This window comes from Xenopus laevis, chromosome 3L (genome assembly GCF_017654675.1).
Source record: "Xenopus laevis strain J_2021 chromosome 3L, Xenopus_laevis_v10.1, whole genome shotgun sequence".
Taxonomy (NCBI): Eukaryota; Metazoa; Chordata; class Amphibia; order Anura; family Pipidae; genus Xenopus; species Xenopus laevis.
In genome coordinates, this window is record NC_054375.1 from 14379759 (window position 1) to 14394312 (window position 14554).

Below are 14554 nucleotides of genomic sequence, written 5' to 3' on the forward strand. Positions count from 1 at the left end.
AGCCTTACAGAGCATTTGTTTTTAAGAAGGGAGTCAGCAATGCCCATTTGAAAAAAGAGCCAGAAGAAAAAGGCAAATATCTATTAAAAAATAAATAATGAAAACCAATTGAAAAGTTTCTTAGAATTGGCAGTTCTATAACATAATATAAGTTACCTTAAAGGTGAACCGCACCTTTAAATATTTATTTTGGGGGTATTGTTTCCCTTTAAAAGGTGAAACACCCTTTAAGTATTCATTTTGGGGATATAGTTTTCCTTTAAAGGTGAAGCACCCTCTTTAATGAGCGACCAGTGCCTTGAGTAGGAGGCTGTAGGCAAGCTCCCCCAAAGCAGACCTTATTCAGTATACACATATAGACACTCACCTGATTCTCCTCTTGGACAACCCTGTACTGCTCCTTCCACACGGTGATCTTGGACACCTCGTCTTTACGCAAGGCTCGTTCCTTCTTCAGTTCGGGGCTCCAGAAGGTCTTGATGCTGTTCATGGAGGAGCTGAGCTTGCTCTCTTTTACCTCGACGTCTTTGCGTAGAAGGTCGTTTTCCCTCAGGACTTCCTTGAGTTGGGCCTGAAGGTCCATGATAGTGTTGTCTCGGGCCTGGCGTAGTGAATGGGGCACAGTGGACGCCATGCTGGCCGGAGGTAAGTGATGGTCCCCGAAGGCAATGGTGTCGCTGGCCACCCCACTAGTGGTAATGTTGGGACTGCTTCCCATTGCAGTCATTCTTACGCCATAGGGAAGCCTCCCCCCAGACCTCCCCAAAGTCATGGTGCTTTTGGGTGTGTCGCCTCCTACATTTTCATGGTCACTGAGATACATCGGGCTGGCTGTGGCATAAGCAGCATTAAGAGACTGGATATTTTCCATTGACAGGGTCTTTCCACTTCCACCGCCTGGGGTCCCTCCAGAGCTCCCTCCACTACTGTTTGTGCGGCGGTGGCCTAACCGTGGAGAACGCGGAAGTCGCGGGGAGCGGCCAGGACTCTGGCTGGTGGACTCCACCTTCCCGACGGAACGAGAACTTCCATACATGGCTGCGGCTGGAGGGGTGGCTTTCAAGCAAACAGTTGGCTCCTCTGGTCTCCGTTGGGGAGATTATGGGCTGGCAACGGCGTCAAACGTTTAACAGTTTATTAAGGATAAGGGATTTGCCATGTTTATCAGATGTCCAGCTCATGTGACCTGCAGAGAAGCAAAAACGTAAGAGGAGGTTACTTTAGGACTTCTTCATTTCAAGCCCATGAAGATGTCCTCAGTAGGCCTTCAACACCTAATACTAAACCAGTGCGAATTTAAGAAGCAGAATCCAGAAATTTAGGGGTGACTTTTCTCTCTTATTAACACGCTGATGCAGTTTTGGCCCAATGGAATTTGTAACCTGTCCAATAGATACCTGGATCATATCAGGCCAGATATTTGTGAAGGCTGTAAGGAGGCCACCATACAAAGCTTCCAAGTTGGTTTGTGAATGGCAACCTTTATCTAGCTATAGGCTGGAGCTGCACCCAGTTTTACCTAGTGGGCAAAGTGACCCCCCCAACCATTCTAATCACCCCCACCCGTACAACATAAAGAAATTGGAAGTCAATGTGGTGTTCCATAACCATTTAGAGGCACCAGGCGACTCCTAACAGAGTTAAGGTGGCCATAGACGCACAGATAATATCGTACTAAACAAATTTTCGTACGATATTCGGTGCGTGTATGGTGGGAAAAGAGCCGACCAATATCGGCAGAAGACTTGGATATTGGTCGGCTCGTCAACCGGGCTGGATGGAAAATTTTGATTGGGTGCTTTTGAAGGCACCAAAACATTGGCCATTGTTAAGTGCTGAATCATCAGCTACAGGTAGAATTCTATTGTTTCTATCTTATATCTGATGATTCAGCTCTACAAGTGTGTATTGAAACGAACAGAAAAAAAAATCTTTTCCAAGAAAGATCATAATAGTTACGTCTATGGCCTCCTTTACAGTGACACTATGCAATAACAAGGGACCGGTGATATAATTGAGAAGTTTTAGGGTAGGGTCACACTGGATGATTTGGGGAGATTAAGTCGCCAGGCGACTAATCGCCTTGTCTTTGCGGCTACCAATCTCCCACGAACGCCTTCCCTCAGTCTTGCGCCGGCTATAATGAAAAGTCGCCTGCAGCATGGCACACGTGACGCTTCGTATTACGAAAACGCCCGAAGTTTCCTAATGAGGCAACTTTGGAAAACGAAGTGCCGCGTGTGCTTTAGCGCAGGCAACTTTTCATTATAGCCGGTGCAAGTCAGAGGGAAGACGTTCGGGGAGATTGGTCACAGCATAGACAAGGCGATTAGTCGCCGACCGACTAAATCCCCCCCGAATCGCCCAGTGTGCCCCAACCCTTATAAGGATAAATACTGCAGGCTATTCCCAGTGTTTTTATGTATATGGGACACACCAAATTCAGGATTTAGCTTGGGATTTGGGAGAATTTTTGAACTTGCTGCAGGACTAGGAATCGGACTTCTCAAGTCATGTGACTTTCAAGCAATGGGTAACAATGTGGCAAATGTTTTTGGATTAAGAAAGTTTTCTGGACACAAATTAGGAAATACATATTACAGATCGGAAATGGCAGGTTATTTTGTCCGAACCCAAAAGGTACGGATTTCGGCGTTTCATAACATTCCTGACCAAGTCAGCAGCTTATTGTCCTACATATGGACCCATACTTATGACCACCCAAATATTAATCATTCCAGGTGGAAAATCTCTTTAGCCAAGAAGCACAAAAATTAAGCTACAGAGACAACAAACCAAGAGCACAAAACCTGGAAACAGCTACTACTGTCGCTTGTCAAGGGGACGAGCAGATGCCACAGTAAGATTTGTTTTCCGAAGTTTCCTCGTCAGGCAACTTCAGGCGACTTTGGAAAACAAATTGCTCCGAGTGCCATCCCACCGGCGATTACAATTTTAGCCGGCGGGACGGCAGTTCGGGGAGATTAGTCGAGATTTTTTGCCGGGCGACTAATCTCCCCGAATCTGCCTGTGTGCCCTGACCCTTAAAGCTTGTTGCTTGAAGAAAGGCCAATGAGCTAGTGGCTGGCGAGGCTCCACGGGGCCCGAGGAGGTAACGTAGGACAAAAGGCAGAGAAATGTTATCAGCCAGAACCGACTGTGCTGCTTGTTGGATTCCAAGCGCCTTGAAAAGGTCAGATTATTCTTTAGCGGATTTCTAAGGAACCGTTCCAGAATGAAGCAGTAACTATGACAACCTCATGCAGTTAGCCCAGTTAACTGCATTGCCTTTACCCATTCAGTGCCAAGTGTGCTCCTTTCAAAGGCGAAAAATGTGCGCGCCAGATGCATTACACAAGTTTGCTCCATCTGCTTATTTAAATGGGTAAGTCCAGTACCCAGGATTGCTGCTGTTATATGAAATAAATGGTGCAGGCGGAGCATTATCCAGACAGGGACACGTTATGATGAAGCATCTGGCGCACACACAGCTGCACCACTTTCCCATGTGCACCGTAGGCACCAATAAAGTCTGTTCCATCCAGGGCTGTAACTATTGAGGAAGCAGACCCTGCGGCTGCAGGGGGGCCCAGGAGTTTTAAGGGGCCCCATGAGGCTCTAATTAATTTACAATTTCAAAAAATATTGGTAAAACAGAACAAACGCTGGATATGAATTTGCTGTGGGGCCCAGTAACATCGTTACGCCACTGGTTCCATCTGTATATTTACTAATCCTTGCCCTCACTGGAGAATAATTCAGTCCAACATGCACTCCTAATAAGGGCGCTAGCACCGAATGATCCGCCATTGCACCAAAGGGTGCAAAATACTTGTAGACACAGGTGCGTGTTTTTCAAGCAGTAAACTTCCGACCGGGAATTACACCGGCAAGGAGCAGGCGATAACCATAAAAAAAAAAAAAAGTCTATGCAGGAGGGTCAACTCCAAGGATTTAGCCCCCGGTCACTGCTGCGTGTAAATGCTTACGGCTCAGTGTATCCTTCCCTTTCTAAAATGAATTCACATGGAATGTAAAGCCGATGCAGGAGCCGGGAGCAGCGAGGCAGTTTTAGGCCCCAGAAAACATTCTTGCACAAGCCTGGACGCTGCCGTCAGTGGAATCCCAGCACTCCCGGCAGCCCCTCCACCTTCTTCCATGTAATGAGCAGGTCAGAGACGCACCGACATTAGGAAAACATTAACCATTAATTGCTGAAACCTCCAGTGTAGCAATTGATTGTGCAAAAGGGGAAAAAATAACCCAACCCGAGCCCCTCGTGTGCCAGAAAATAGCCATTAACCTCATGGAAGATAAACAAAATATATGTTATAAAAGTATCTAAATCCATAAATATATATGTATTACTTAAACCAGTGGGTGCCATACCGATTACCCAGACAGAGATATCGAACAACATCAACAATAGTGGTTACAACTTGGCCCTCCAGAGGTTCTCGGCCCTCTTTGAGGGCCCTAACGATATACAATGTACTAAATGACATTGGGATGACGGGAAACTGCACTTAGCGGAGACCCCTCGGGACACTACCCGGTATTCCGCCATGCCAGTCCCACATTATATAGGAAATACATGGCCGTATGCAATGGGATTGTGCAGAAATAGCAGCAGGTGTAGTAGACACACGGGTCACCTTTTTGCCTTACATATAAAAGAGTAATGAAAGGATATAAAAGTGCTGAAGGATGGAACATTTAGTCACTGGTGATAGGAACATTGATCAATGAAGTTAAGGTTTATCATCAGCAGATCTTTGTATAAATTCTCTAATGTCAACGACATAATACAGAATCCTATGCCTTGACCCTATAGTGTAGGGATAGAAGAATTTCAGCAGTCGGCCAATAGAGGAGATGGGAGATGTAGTTTTGCAGCAGTTGGAAGAGGATGCTGGGAGATGTAGTTGTAAGGCCTCGCCACCAGCTTCCCAGGGGTCTCGCCAAAAGGGGGCATAAGAGGATGTTTGTGGAATCCTAAGAGGCCAACTTGGAACCCCTTGGGAACAGCAAATTGAAGCACATTTATTATCGGCTCTGCAGCCAATCACAGGAGGGAAGATTGCTTGCAGCTGCAGCTTTTCATGGATAAATAAATGCACATTTCAGCAGACGGCGGCTCACGTTCCAAAAAGCCACATCATGTGCTGCGTTATATATGTGTATGTGTCATCCCTGGGTCCTACCCTTCCACCTCATTCCCTATGTATAAAGCCCGGCAGCAGGACACGAGCACCATCAAACCGACTCCTACAGTAAAGTCACGAGCCGATCAGCAGTGCATATTCTGAGCTAAATTCAAAGGGGGGGGAAGAATTCCAGATTTCCAGGAACTGTCACTGACGTTACATGTTTGGGATTAATCTTCCTTATATGGGGACAGACATAAGCACAGAAAATGCCATCTTTATACATATGGGAGGACGGAGATGCCATATCGATTCCCTTAGACAGTACAGTATGAGGTATAGCTTATTGTGTGCCCAGAACATTCCTTCTCTGTATATTTGTATTTATACATATGGGAGGAGGGAGGTGCCATATTGTTTCCCTTAGACAGTACAGTATGAGGGTATAGTTTATTGTGTGCCCAGAACATGCCTTCTCTGTATATTTGTATAAGTTGACATAACCCCTTGTTTCTTAACCTTGGGACCACAAATGTTTACTTAGACTACAAATCCCAGCATGCATTTTAATCTTATTTGTTGAAGAATATAACAAGGCACCATCTGGGGACCCAATAACTGTACCAACAAACAGCACCACCCTTCCCTAGACACAACACCTTACAACTAGGTTTGGTGGAAGCCCTGGTGCCAGTCGTCAACGTAACCACTAGTAATTAGCACTGGGGTTTTGCTGTAACAAGCACGGGCAGGAGGTGCCATATTGATTCCCTTAGACAGTACAGTATGAGGGTATAGCTTATTGTGTGCCCAGAACATTCCTTCTCTGTATATTTGTATTTATACATATGGGAGGAGGTGCCATATTGATTCCCTTAGACAGTACAGTATGAGGGTATAGCTTATTGTGTGCCCAGAACATTCCTTCTCTGTATATTTGTATTTATACATATGGGAGGAGGGAGGTGCCATATTGTTTCCCTTAGACAGTACAGTATGAGGGTATAGCTTATTGTGTGCCCAGAACATTCCTTCTCTGTATATTTGTATTTATACATATGGGAGGAGGGAGGTGCCATATTGTTTCCCTTAGACAGTACAGTATGAGGGTATAGTTTATTGTGTGCCCAGGTCATGCCTTCTCTGTATATTTGTATTTATACATATGGGTAGGAGGTGCCATATTGATTCCCTTAGGGACAGTACAGAATGAGGGTATAGCTTATTGTGTGCCCAGAACATGCCTTCTCTGTATATTTGTATTTATACATATGGGTAGGAGGTGCCATATTGATTCCCTTAGACAGTACAGTGTGAGGGTATAGCTTATTGTGTGCCCAGAACATTCCTTCTCTGTATATTTGTATAAGTTGACATAACCCCTTGTTTCTTAACCTTGGGACCACAAATGTTTACTTAGACTACAAATCCCAGCATGCATTTTAATCTTATTTGTTGAAGAATATAACAAGGCACCATCTGGGGACCCAATAACTGTACCAACAAACAGCACCACCCTTCCCTAGACACAACACCTTACAACTAGGTTTGGTGGAAGCCCTGGTGCCAGTCGTCAACGTAACCACTAGTAATTAGCACTGGGGTTTTGCTGTAACAAGCACGGGCACATAGGGACTGATCTCAAGTACATTCCTCTGGCACCCACCAATGCAACTGCAGCTGAAGAGCCACAGCCCTGAGCCGCCTTCTAGCTAAGGATTATGGAAAGTGAAGTCCAAGTTATGGCCACCCAATACTTTTGACTTGAGTGATAGCTTTCCCATAGCTTCCCACAAAACTCCAGCAGAAGCCTGATGAAACTGCAGTAGCTGAGGTTACTTAGATAGGTGGTAATTGTCTCTGCAAGCTGGGACTTGTAGTCCAACAACAGCTGCTTAATAACACTGGCCTAGAATATACATATCAATCTCTCCTACGCGAGGTTGTAAGCTCTCCTAGAAAAACCCTTTATGGATCTTATGGGATTACATGTGCTGCAACAATACTGAATACTGTTCTATTTATTCATATCAATGGGGGCTGCCATGATTGCTCAGTCGCGGTAACCTCCAAGCCATCCAAGCAAGTGGGCGGATTGTAGAACAGGAAGTTGCCCTTCCTACTTCCAGCCTGGTAACAGATATTTAAAGGGCACCAATAAATATGGGCTCCTGGGGCCATTGACACCTGCTAAAGAGGGAAGGAATGGGTCAATCAGAAAGTGTTTCTGCATTCTGCCCCAAAAAAATCGAAATCTAGAAAGACAATTAGCTGCTCGGCAAACAGATCACCGCTGGGCTGTCACTCCTGTTAATAAGGCCTCACCCGTCTCAAGAACTCCCCGCTGCCTGTTTAATTCAAGGTCTCCGACTGTGCCATGATTTCTGATGAAAGAAAAGAATTCGCTCAGTCAATGCGGCGGCGACTGCCACGGACCTGGAAATAATGGAAATTCTTTATGGGTCCCTATTGTCCATCCCGCGGGCAACGTGACCTCAACTTGTGCGTCAGGGGTGACTCCTCCCAGGGTTCAAAAACATTCCTCTTAATTTGGTACATATGGAATGCAATGAAACCTCATGTAATGCCAGTACCCCTTTCACTGGGCACACAACAACTGCACTTTTAGCTCATTCTCCTACCCTGGGCCAATGCAGCTTGAGAAACATCTTGGTGGGAAATTTTACTCCAGAAATCTGTCTTTGAGACGGACAATTACAGGGGTGCCAGTAGGGAGAATGCCCCAAAGTTACCCACCCATACTCTTCTGAAACCAAACGTAGAAGTAGATTTTGAAGTCAATTAGAACAAGATCCTAAGTGAAGAATTGTCTGATTCAATGATTATGCCCATGGGCCAATGTCCCCCTCACCCACAAAAAGAAGGTACAAGAATTCTATGGAGAATTACCCAACTTCTTCTCTGAAACCACAGTCTAGATGAGTGGTTCCCAAACTGGGCTGCTCAGACTGGTGGTTAGCAGGGCCCAACCTGAAGGGCCCTTCAATGTGAGCTTCCATGAGTATCTAGGACTGTCAAGCCACTTAGGGTCCTAGATTCACCTAGATTCAAGTAAATGTTGAAGTCAATTAGAGCAAGATCTTAGGTGAAGACTTGTCTGATTCAATAATTAAGCCCTGGGGCCAATGTTTCCCATCTACCCCCCCCCCCCAAACACACACAAAGATGGTACAAGAATATGTAAAATTACCCAACTGCCTCTCTGAAGCCACAGTCTAGATGAGTATTTCCTAAACTAGGAGGGCCCATCCTGAAGACCACTTCAAAATAAATATTCCTAGCCCTGGTCAGATGGTCAATTAGAGGAAGATCACTTCCTTGATCTCCTACATGGACCATGGCTGAAAGGCCAATACAGCAGTGTTCCCATACTTTTCCAACCTTGTTATTCACAGAGTATGGGACCCGGCTAAAAGGTTGGACATCAAAGGTGGCCTTCCTGGTACAGGCAGTCTATTTTAATGTCTCCAGCATTACCCAACATTCAGCAGTCTGTTCTAAATGCTGGGGTGATCCCTACAGTCTACATTCCAGATTTTGGAAATGCCAACAGTTAAGAAACAAAAGATTTCTGCTCGCCGCCATTTTTTTCTAACTGCCAAATGTACAACTTCTAAGCTGGAGAGCACTAGGGCGGGACCGGAAGAGCCATGTGGGCGTGGTCAGATGCACCATTTCAATACATACGGGTGAAATGTACATTACACCCCAAAAAATTGGCCAATAATGGGCCCCAAAGTGTTTGCATGAAACCAGTGATATTATATCATAAAGAACTCAGAGTTCCCCACATTTATGCTTCTAACCCATAAATGTATTTTCTTATATGTTAAAATGCTGGGCATCGTAGTATTACGGGTGGGAGAACATTCAGACTGCTAGCTCTTTGGACGGGAAGTTGTATTGTATGCAATCTCAATGGCTCCCTGCCTCGTGGGCTATAGAAAGAATTTCATCCATACATAAATGCGCAGGGAATATCCTGCATTGAAATGAGATAAGCCGCAATGAAATTATCATATCTATCTGTGAAGCTCATAAATAAAAGAAAATCAGAATATCACAAGGAGGAAGAAAAGGAAAGCGGTAGAGCAGGAATTCTGTAATGATGGATGATCCCTGGTTCATGCGGCCTCTGCTCATCTACAGACTCATCCCCAGCACAATGAATTCATTCCTCATACTCTGAGCTGCTCATATGCACCAAAGAATCACACTCAGAGCGAAATGTTGGCAATTTGTACACGAGGCTTAAAGAAAACATGTCCATACAGTCTTGGGGTGTCCAATTAATGGCAAATGACCCCTCAGGGACTTCTGATATCCTTATCATTTACAGTAGGGGGTACATTATCCCTTATAATACATGAGTGATACTCAGAGTTCCCTGTATAACTCAGCCTGCAGCCTTGTGCCTTTATATGGTCACAGAACCCCTCAGGGACTTCTGATATCCTTATCATTTACAGTAGGGGTTACATTATCCCTTATAATACATGAGTGATACTCAGAGTTCCCTGTATAACTCAGCCTGCAGCCTTGTGCCTTTATATGGTCACAGAACAACCCCTCAGTGACTTCTAATATCCTTATCATTTACAGTAGGGGGTACATTATCCCTTATAATACATGAGTGATACTCAGAGTTCCCTGTATAACTCAGCCTGCAGCCTTGTGCCTTTATATGGTCACAGAACCCCTCAGTGACTTCTAATAGCCTTATCAATTACAGTAGGGGGTACATTATCCCTTATAATACATGAGTGATACTCAGAGTTCCCTGTATAACTCAGCCTGCAGCCTTGTGTCTTTATATGGTCACAGAACAACCCCTCAGTGACTTCTAATATCCTTATCATTTACAGTAGGGGGTACATTATCCCTTATAATACATGAGTGATACTCAGAGTTCCCTGTATAACTCAGCCTGCAGCCTTGTGCCTTTATATGGTCACAGAACAACCCCTCAGTGACTTCTAATATCCTTATCAATTACAGTAGGGGGTTCATTATCCCTTATAATACATGAGTGATACTCAGAGTTCCCTGTATAACTCAGCCTGCAGCCTTGTGCCTTTATATGGTCACAGAACAACCCCTCAGTGACTTCTAATATCCTTATCATTTACAGTAGGGGGTACATTATCCCTTAGAATACACAAGTGATACTCAGAGTTCCCTGTATAAGTAATTATAAAGAAACCTATGTGGATTGGGTTGATATTAAAGAGTAGGGCAGGCAGGGACAATCCATGAAGCTGGTTCCAGTATAATAATAATAAATAGGTGTCCCAGGCCTGTGTAAGTGCTTAATGCAGATGTGCAGATGATGGCAGGATAGAACTGCAGGGGTTGGGTGACATTTCGCTGTACAGTGAGATGAAATGAATTAAAGGTCAGGGAGGAGGCAGAAATGAAATGAGACTCAGTTATAAAGTGAGGAGTCAGAGCTAATGGTGGGTTCAAATGGAAGTCCCGGTTCCTGGCAGTAGAAGGAGGCACAGGGGCCCCCGGGTTAGTCGAATGTGGAATAAAAGTGAGTGGGGGTGTGTGTGTGTATGTGTGTGTGTGTGTGTATGTGTATGTAGGTGTAGGTGTGTCTAGGTGTAGGTGTGTGTAGGTGTGTGTAAAGGTGCCAAGTATCAGAGCCCAAAGTGACCAACTGCAATACCAGAAAGCCTCTGTCTCCATCACTTTCATTATTCACCATATAAGCAGCGAGTACCGTAATAACCCCACACCGGCACTGCTCTGGGTCCGACCCCACAAGCCACACACTGCCAGGCCGCCCAGAGCTTATTGGCAGAGCTTTGTCACAATCACGTGTCTGTAGAAGAAGCCGATCAGGCTCCAGAGCAGAGTGAGCCCGTGACAGACTGAGGGTCGGGTCCAAAGTCAAACTGAGACAAACAGAAGCCGCCGAGTCGGCCCGACCCAATTCCAAAGAGCCCGAGTCCATTGAAGGACATAGCGGAACCCACAGAAATTCATCAGAGCCAATCCCTGTCCGTCCTCTCCCTGACGCCTCTCGCTCCGATCCACAGCCTTTACCTGCAATATCCAGGCCCACGTACAAAGCACTCCCATCGGGCTTCTTCGCTCAGTCCCGTGGTGTCCGGACCGGTGCTGCTGGGTGGAACGCAGCTTCGGGGAGTGACATGCGCGCTCACCAACCAAGCCAAATGTCCCGACGGGGCCACCGTACCGTCTAAGCTCCTCCTACCTGCAAAACACTCCCCCCACGATCAGCTGTGTTAATTCTTCCACCTGAGTATTCGTGGCGTTGTACCAGCGCCCCCTAGTGGCACTCGCTGTCATTGAATCACCCACAGCTGCTGATTGATAAATAATGTAAAATTGATTGCACTTTTGTAATGTACATTCATTATTTATGTTTTTTAATTCCAAGATATTAAGGGATACGTGTACTGTTAATATGAATGAATGAAGAAAGAAAAGAAAAAAAAGAAGGAAAGAAAAAAAGAAAGAGAAAGAAAGAATAAAAGAATGGGAAAGAACGAAAGAAAGAAAAAGATAGAAAGAATGAAAAAACTGAGAAAGGAGGAAAGAAAAAGAAAAAAAGAAATAAAGAATGAAAAAAAGAGAGAAACGAGGAAAGAAAGAAAGGAAGAAGGAAAAAAAGAATTAAAGAAAAAAAAAAGATAGAAAGAATGAAAAAACAGAGAGAAAGGAGGAAAAGAAAGAAAGAAAGAGAAAGAAAAAGAAAGAATGAAAAAAAAACAGAGAAATGAGGAAAGGAAGAAGGAAAAAAAAGAAAGAAAGAAAGAAAAAGATAGAAAGAATGAAAAAAAAAGAGAAAGCAGGAAAGAAAGAAAGAAAGAAAGAATGAAAAAAAGAGAGAAATGAGGAAAGAAACAAAGGAAGAAGGGAAAAAAGAAAGAAAGAAAAAGAAACAATGAAAAGAAAAAAGAAAGAGGCTGCTCTGATGTTTTTCTGCTTAGTAAAAACATAAAAACCTTTCTCAAATCTTTCCTAAGCAGAACATCAGAGCAGCCTCTTTCTTTCTCCTGACAACTTCCTTGACTACTTGCTGGTCAGACTGGTGGGAAACTGACCAGCAGGTGGCGCTGTTGTAACAAAATTCATTCATATTAACAGTACATGTATCCCTTAATATCTTGGAATTTAAAATAAATAAATGATGAATGTAAATGACAAAAGTGCTTAGAATAGCAGCTTCATCAATTGTACATTCAGATTCAGATTTCTTTATATTACACTGCCACCTGCTGGACATGACTGGTACAGGTATAGGAACTGGTATCCACAATGCTAGGGAACTGGGGCTTTCCGGATAAGGGGTCTGTCTACTAAACATTAAATAAACACAATAGGCTGGTTTTGCTTCCAATAAGGATTAATTATATCTTAGTTGGGATCAAGTACAAGCTACTGTTTTATTATTAAAATAATCTTGAAAAAATTCAGTTATCTGAGTCCATGGGAGATGGCCTTTCCATAATTTGGAGTTTTCTGGATGACGGGTTTCCAGATAACGGATCTTATAGCTTTACAACAGTTTTTGGATGCTGCCCTTGATTGCCAAGATCTGCAAAGTCTGTCCTCAGCCTTACAGCCTCTCCTCCTATAATGAGAAGGGTTTATAAGGTGCTCTGTATAAACAAACTCCTCCATCGCAGTTGCAGCTGGTGCCTCAGAGTTACAGATAAGGAGGGTTTCCTTATCTTGCGTGCGTCTGTGGACTGGCAATTTCATTGGCTGTCTTCTCCCTCCTCCCCACACTTCCTTTGCAGAATTAGGGAGTTGCCAAATAAAAGTTCCCAAAATATCTTTGATTAAAACCACAGAAAAAGGTTGTTTTTATTTTAAAATAAAATTTGTGGAATTCAGGCTTAACAAGGGGTAGTATTAGTAGCTGTAATTGTAAGTGTGTTATTGTAAGTCAATTTGCAATTGCTCTTTATTTTAAACTACTTTCTGGTTGCTAGGGCTTCTTTACCCTGGCAACCAGGCTGCACCTATAAGAAGGAAAATTAGTTAAAGAAAAGCAATTAAAAATAAGAATGACAAAAATTAGACTTCACATTCACTTTTTTTTGGTTGTCAGGGGTCAGTGACCTTGACAACCAGAAAGCAATAAGCAGAACAGGAAGGATAATAATTAAAAAGAAAACTGATACAAATAAATAAGACCAATAACATGTTAAACCCAGTGACACGCCCCTTTAACCCAAGCAGCGCCTCAGACACAACACACTGGTAAACGCTGCCATTGGGATCTCCAGCAAAGTTCAGCCCCTTGATCAGTCACTTGCTTGTGACATCGATATAGGTTCCGTCTAGGGGGAAGACCTTCATGCATTGTATGGTGGCTCCACTGGGACAGAACAACCAACTTTAGCTCTGCTTCTACTCACCTATTAAAGGGCAGCAGTTGCATTAGGGACCACGAGGCTTTAGAGGTCGGGAGGCTTTAGGGGTCAGAATCATTAGGGGTCAGGAGGCTTTAGGAGTCAGGAGGCTTAGGGGCCAGGAGGCTTTAGGGGCCAGGAGGCTTTAAGGTCCAGGAGGCTTTAGGGGCCAGGAGGCTTTAAGGTCCAGGAGGCTTTAGGGGCCAGGAGGCTTTAGGGACCAGGAGGCTTTAGGGGTCAGGAGGCTTTAGGGGCCAGGAGGTTTTAGGGGTAAGAATCATTAGGGACCAGGAGGCTTTAGGAGTCAGGAGGCTTAGGGGCCAGGAGGCTTTAGGGGCCAGGAGGCTTTAGGGGTCAGGAGGCTTTAGGGGCCAGGAGGCTTTAAGGGCCAGAAGGCTTTAAGGGCCAGGAGGCTTTAGGGGCCAGGAGGCTTTAAAAGTCAAGAGGCTTTAGGGGCCAGGAGGCTTTAGGGGCCAGAATCAATAGGGACCAGGAGGCTTTAGGGGTCAGGAGGCTTTAGGGGCCATGAGGCATTAGGGGCCAGTAGATTTTAGGGGTCATGAGCCTTTAGGGGCCAGAATCATTAGGGGTCAGGAGGCTTTAAGGGTCAGGAGGCTTTAGGGGCCAGCAGCCATGGATGTAAATGTGAAGGAAGCAGCAGAACCTGGGGTCCTTTTGAGCACTGACTGGGAAGCAGTTTTTCCTTATTCCCGGAATTTAGTGGGGCCCTAGAGTTATTCTGCTTAACTCCTAGTTACACCTCAAGTGACACCTTCCTTCATGTGGCACTGGGACCCTCTGAGAGATGTGTGTCTGTGTCTCCCCAGATATGAGGGTGCAGCTGGGATAGCCGGGGTCACATAAGGACATTTGGGCCATGATGGTCTTGGTTGTTAATGGAGCACGAGTGAATAGACGATCTACCCCAAAAGCAACCCTGCTTTTATTGGGTTTTTGCTGCTTGATCTCTATGTACTAATGCCTGTATATATA

General features: G+C 44.7%; 1 protein-coding gene across 12 annotated transcripts in view; it reads right to left on the bottom strand.

Annotated features, from left to right (window-relative positions):
• Positions 1-11387, bottom strand: part of erc1.L (ELKS/RAB6-interacting/CAST family member 1 L homeolog) — a 144475-nt gene extending 133088 nt beyond the window's left edge. For 4 of the 12 annotated variants that reach the window (XM_018241171.2, XM_041585939.1, XM_041585940.1 and 1 more), the window contains exons 1-2: positions 11220-11385; positions 368-1186 (exon numbers count right to left, since the gene is read on the bottom strand). In XM_018241171.2, the coding sequence (XP_018096660.1) occupies positions 368-1036 (669 nt within the window). In that variant the 5' untranslated portion in view covers positions 1037-1186; positions 11220-11385. Of the gene's footprint in view, positions 1-367; positions 1187-11219 lie in introns of all 12 variants that reach the window. The other 8 variants (XM_018241172.2, XM_018241168.2, XM_018241167.2 and 5 more) reach the window with 5 other exon arrangements.
• Positions 11388-14554: the final 3167 nt, after the last annotated feature.